Source organism: Cyprinus carpio, chromosome B24 (genome assembly GCF_018340385.1).
Source record: "Cyprinus carpio isolate SPL01 chromosome B24, ASM1834038v1, whole genome shotgun sequence".
Lineage (NCBI taxonomy): Eukaryota > Metazoa > Chordata > Actinopteri > Cypriniformes > Cyprinidae > Cyprinus > Cyprinus carpio.
The window spans coordinates 9,654,085-9,659,338 of record NC_056620.1 but is presented as its reverse complement, the minus strand read 5'-3'; the positions used below and the strand labels follow the sequence as shown (position 1 = coordinate 9,659,338).

The 5,254-nt window shown below is 35.1% G+C and overlaps 1 protein-coding gene across 1 annotated transcript; it reads right to left on the bottom strand.

Annotated features, from left to right (window-relative positions):
• Nucleotides 1-290: 290 nt before the first annotated feature.
• On the bottom strand, nucleotides 291-3,180 carry LOC109066699 (cell surface A33 antigen-like). Its single transcript, XM_019083728.2, has 5 exons — nucleotides 2,006-3,180; nucleotides 1,641-1,901; nucleotides 1,395-1,488; nucleotides 1,178-1,229; nucleotides 291-1,003 (listed from the first exon to the last, which is right to left on the bottom strand). The coding sequence occupies exons 1-5, from the start codon at nucleotides 2,340-2,342 to the stop codon at nucleotides 800-802; spliced, it is 948 nt and encodes a 315-aa protein (XP_018939273.2). The 5' UTR covers nucleotides 2,343-3,180; the 3' UTR covers nucleotides 291-799.
• Nucleotides 3,181-5,254: the final 2,074 nt, after the last annotated feature.

The window sequence follows — 5,254 nt, the reverse complement described above, 5'->3', positions numbered from 1 at the left end:
ATTGTTTAAGATCACTTGTTTGAACAATTGATGTATATCCTGAAGAAAGCTGTGAAGCCGAAATGCGTAGATCTACCTTTTTAACAGTTTTTGTGATTTAGCCCGGCTAATTAAAGGCTTTTTATTTTTACTACATGACTGCCTTGGAGTATTTCATCTTCTCAGTTAAATTTTAACTTCATTCAAAAATCCTTTGAGCATTTAAAACTTCATAGGAAGCGCTTCAAAATTTCCATAATATAGATTTTATTATTATTATTATTTCTTTTGCCTGAAAACAACAATGAAAAATAACAATACAAAAATGTACGATAAAAGCATACAAATATATTTGCTTTCACCCCTTCACAAAATGCAACTTAAAACAAGTCCAAGTGTCCCTGGTATCAGTTTAGAGTTATAATCAGGGTTAGGATCATAATCAGATTTTTGAATTAATGAATTAATTAATTAAGAAAAATTTGAGCAGAGAAGTAACAAGACAAGTGAAAAAAAGTTTTACAATTACAGAATACTTCAGATGTGGCATTTAAACACATAACTGGAAGACTCTGGAATCACTATGCAGAAAAGTTGTCCTCAGAAAGATGGATGAACGATGTTCCTAATAAATCAGTTCTATTAAGCCTACAATGAAGAACTTAATATCTTCATTAAGAAGAACTTAATGATGAAATTAATTAGTTATTTTTAATTCATTTAAAAGTATTTCCATATTGGATGACAATGCACATATGCCACAGGCCAAAGCATACTACATTTACACAAATCACTCATAAGCTGTTTATTCTAATTTAAACTAATCTTTCCCTGAACCACAGACCTCGGCATATATCGTCTCTTGTCCTGGGCATTTCACTGTGACGCTTTTGGTTAGGGAATTGGAAAAGTCAATCTGTCCATAATGGATTTCAGTCTCATCCTTTGGCATTTCTAGCTCTTCAGTTGTCGCAAAAGCACTATTTTCATAAATGGAGCTGATCTCCATATGTTTTTCCTGACCCTGGAAGAGGAAAAAAATAATACATGACCTTTTCTGTGGATCCATTGTCTTTGGTTTCTGTACATAATAAACCATTACAGTAAAATGAATAGTAGAGTGTTGATATCTGCTTTTTACAGCACTTCCTGTTCGAAACAACAGAAACATGATCTGCTAAAAGAGTGTAGAACATACCTGATCTGAGATGTCAGTTTCCCTAATAATGGATGCCTTTACTCTTTGCAATCTGTATTAATAAGAAATGCAGAAATCCATATAATACAAAATGGACCTCCATATTGTGAACATCATTTATATGTTTCAAAGGCTGGTTGCTCTTTTTCCATGTAATTACAATAATTTGGACAATGGAGATTAAAAAATGATCAAAAACGCCATCTAATATGCTTACCTTAGGAAAATTGTTACCAGAAGAAATATAAACAGAAATGCTGAAATTCCTCCTACACAGCCAATGAGTAAAGGCAATGATTTTTCTGATGAAGCTGAACCAGATTGAAAACATTAAGTAAAATTAGTTGGTTCAGTAGACAGAATGTAAAAATATAGTTCAGTCATAAAACTGGAGCTACCCATGATGATCATTAATTTTAGTATCTGTATACATAGTAAAGACACGTGTTTGAATTAAACTCACCTGCCACAATTAGCTGGATTTCTTTTGATTTCTGATTACCATATATGTTCTTTGCTGTGCAAAAGTACCAGCCGCCACAATTCCTATTTACATTAAAGGTCAGTTGTTCTCCAAAATCCAGCTCTTTCTCCTGTCCAAGTTTGTACCAGGTGTAGTTCATTTCATTTGGACTGGCTTTGCTTTTGCAGGTCAGAGTCACATTAGTACCAGCAGAGACTGAATCAGATGGATCGATGGTGATGTGAGTCTCTTTTGGAGAAACTTTAGGGCAAAAGAAACATCTGTAGGTAAACTAGACATCATAATATTACACATCTGAGCATAATAATGCTTGTGATAGTGCAAAATAACTCCAAAATTCTTACAGAGAACTTTAAGCGTTATGTTGCTCTCCACAGTTGAGTCATTAGATGTATTTCTTTGATATGTAGCAGTGCAGGTGATGTTTTTTCTGTGATCTCTGTATGAAGCTTTGAAGGTCATGTATGAAAACACTGACTGGGTTTTATCAGGTTTCTCCTGTAACTTTCTTGTAATGTGGGCAGATTCAGGGATGTAAGACCAGGAAATTGTAGGAGGTTGTTTGGGGCAGGGGGCTTCAGCAGAGCAGATCAGATTGACTGTAGTTTCCTCCATCACTTCTTTCAGATCAGTGGGTGTAAGGATGGGAAGCTTTGGTACATCTACAAGGCAAGAGAACATTGTATAAAATATAACTAAATGAAATATAATTGCTCTGCTTGTTACTTAATTACACCAGTAGGTGGCAAAAAAAGTGAGTAATTGAATCATTTGAATGATTTACCTGACCTATTCAATCAAAACACTGATTCATTCAGGAATCAGAGGAGTAGCTATTTTTTATTAATTTTTATTGAATTGTTCAGTCAAACATTTTGTTCAAATACAACGATTCACTGAATCAAAATTATTACTGAAAAAAACATGCTGTATTCCTTGGAGACACACAATAGTTGACTTTTCGGAGGCACTGTTTTAATCTACTTTCACTGTTGGAGTGAAAATAGACAAAGTAAATGGTAAATACTGTCTTTAAGAAGTATGTAAGCAATAACTGACGATGGGCCATGCACACCTGAGGTGGTGATGCGGCCATGATGCAAACCATTGTGCGTCTCTCAACAGTGTTCGGCAGCAGCTTCTCTACTAACAGCAAAACTGTAAGTTCATCAGCTTCAAGAACAACACCATTATTACCTCACTAGTGAGAAATGTCATGTAGATTTTAAGTTGCTAAAATATTTTACCAATAAAATAGTCAAAGCAGCATTGACAACACGTTTTTGTGAACTTTTTTTTTTTTTTTTTTTGCATACGTGCGATTGTAAGGTAAAGATAAGGTATAGAGAGTGGGCGACTGCTTTCTGTACATAATAAAATGTAATATTGTGGCAAAAACATGGAAATAATTTGTATTTCTTTTTTAAACAACTGTTTTAAGTTTTTCAAGAAACGTAAAAAACCAAAAACTAGTATCAGCTATACAGGACTTAACCCTTCCCACCCCAGGTAGCCTTCAAAAAATATATAATAATAATAATAAAATAAAACATAGTAGTAATACTACTAAAATAACATTAATAAATATATAAGTACATGTTTACAAAGAAGCCAAAAATGTTCACAGTAACAAAAGCAGCGTGCCATCTGTTAACAGTCTTAGCATGAGATCCATGTACGTGAGGTTGAGAGTTCCATTGAAATAATGTCCAGTAAAGACACAGACCATGTTCATCTGTCCATTGTGTGAAAAGATTTTTGCCACAGTGAGAGCAGCTAATAACAAACATTTCTGTTGAAGGGTTAAAGAAACATCCTGAAAATCATTCAAAAAGAAGTGAAGTGGAGTCAAGCATATAACCATTCCCAGTAGGTATGATAAATCCTTTGAGAGTCGAGTCCAAAAAGGCAAAAGAGAGAAACATTCCCAAAAGAAGTGTAAGTATGTGCCCAGAGAACCAGAACATAAATTACATTAGAGGACAGATTCATATAGAAATGTTTCATTGGGGTCAAGTAAATTCTATGTAATAATTTCCAGTGTATCATTCAGTGATTGGGATTTTTTGAGGATAGTTAAAACATCTCCCAAACCATATAAGAAAATACACCATTCTCATCAAGATCCTTAGCCCAAACAGTTGTAATAGATAAGGGATTATAAGAATGCTCAAGAAGATTATGATATATATCTGAAACAGAAGAGGAAGATTTCTCAACAGGAAGTATACGTTTGCATAAAGGGTGAATAGGCAAGTGAAAGTCCCATGGCACCCCGTATGCCCGAAGAGCCGATCTAATGCGTAAAAACATAAAAAAGACTTACCTGGTAAATTACATTAGGCTTTGATATCCTGAAAAGATTTCAAACCATTATCACCAAAAATATCACCCAGAGTATCTACTTTATGTGTCCAATGTGGACTGTCAAAGGGAATATTTCTGGACAAAAGATGATTATTGTGAAAAATAGGTGTATGTTTGTGCCAGATAGTTCGTCTTTCAACTTCCCTCCACGTAGAAAGGAGGTGGGCTACAATAGGACCAAACCTTGATTCACACTGCCTGAAATAATTTGTCATGTTTAACTTGCTGTTTATTATATTTATTTGTCTGTTCACTGTCTTTGGTTTTTGCTGTTTAAAGACCACTGATCTATAATAGAGAACTGGATTGCTCATGACGTCATAAATGTGAAGCCATCACGCCACCATATTAGGATTGCCCAGTATTCCCATACATTCTATTTAATTAACAGGAAATCATACAAATTTAATGAGTAACCATCATATAACAAGTCAGCATTGTTTATATCTGGAGTATTCCTGTACATTCGTACAGCACAAAAGTCCTAAATATATGAATGGTTAATTGTTTAATGTCGGTAATTTCCCCTGCTTATTAAAAAGTCACATTCATATACATTACAGTAGCGAACATCAGATGAATATGATAAACATTGGGTGCTCAACATTACAATTGACAATGTGCTCATTCTGAAATCTGAATAAATATCAGTGCTTTATGTGACTACATATGGCATGGACTTAAATACATGAAGCTTTGTTTCCGAGATGATGCACAGTAAGCTTTGAATTTCAATAGAGGCTTATTCATTGTATATTCAAATACCCCAGACTAAACATTCACTTTCTGGTAGTAACACTGTGTCTGTCTCTATGACCACTTGAGCAACGTGATAATCCATTCCATCATCCCCAACGATCTTAGCCGGAACTAGTTCTTCTGCAATGATCACTCTGCCACCAATATGGTTGGTTACATTTGCAGCCTGCAAAAAAACCTAGCCCCAAAGGGACAGGGTCACATATTGGAGCCACAAAGACTTCCCATTCTGTGTACCAGGTCCCAATTTGGAATTTAACTTTCAGTACACTTTTGGCATTCATGTCCTTCCCTGATTCTGCATTATGGAGACATGTCTGTGTTGTAGCTGTCTGCTTACTGGTCCCACCTGTGGTGTGGAGGACCGGCTCCTCCAGTGTTCTAGCCCTTTTGAAGTGGTACCATGGTTCTGATCTTTACTAGTTTGATTAGTTTAGTTTTCTCTACTTGCTCTGTTAGGAATGCAG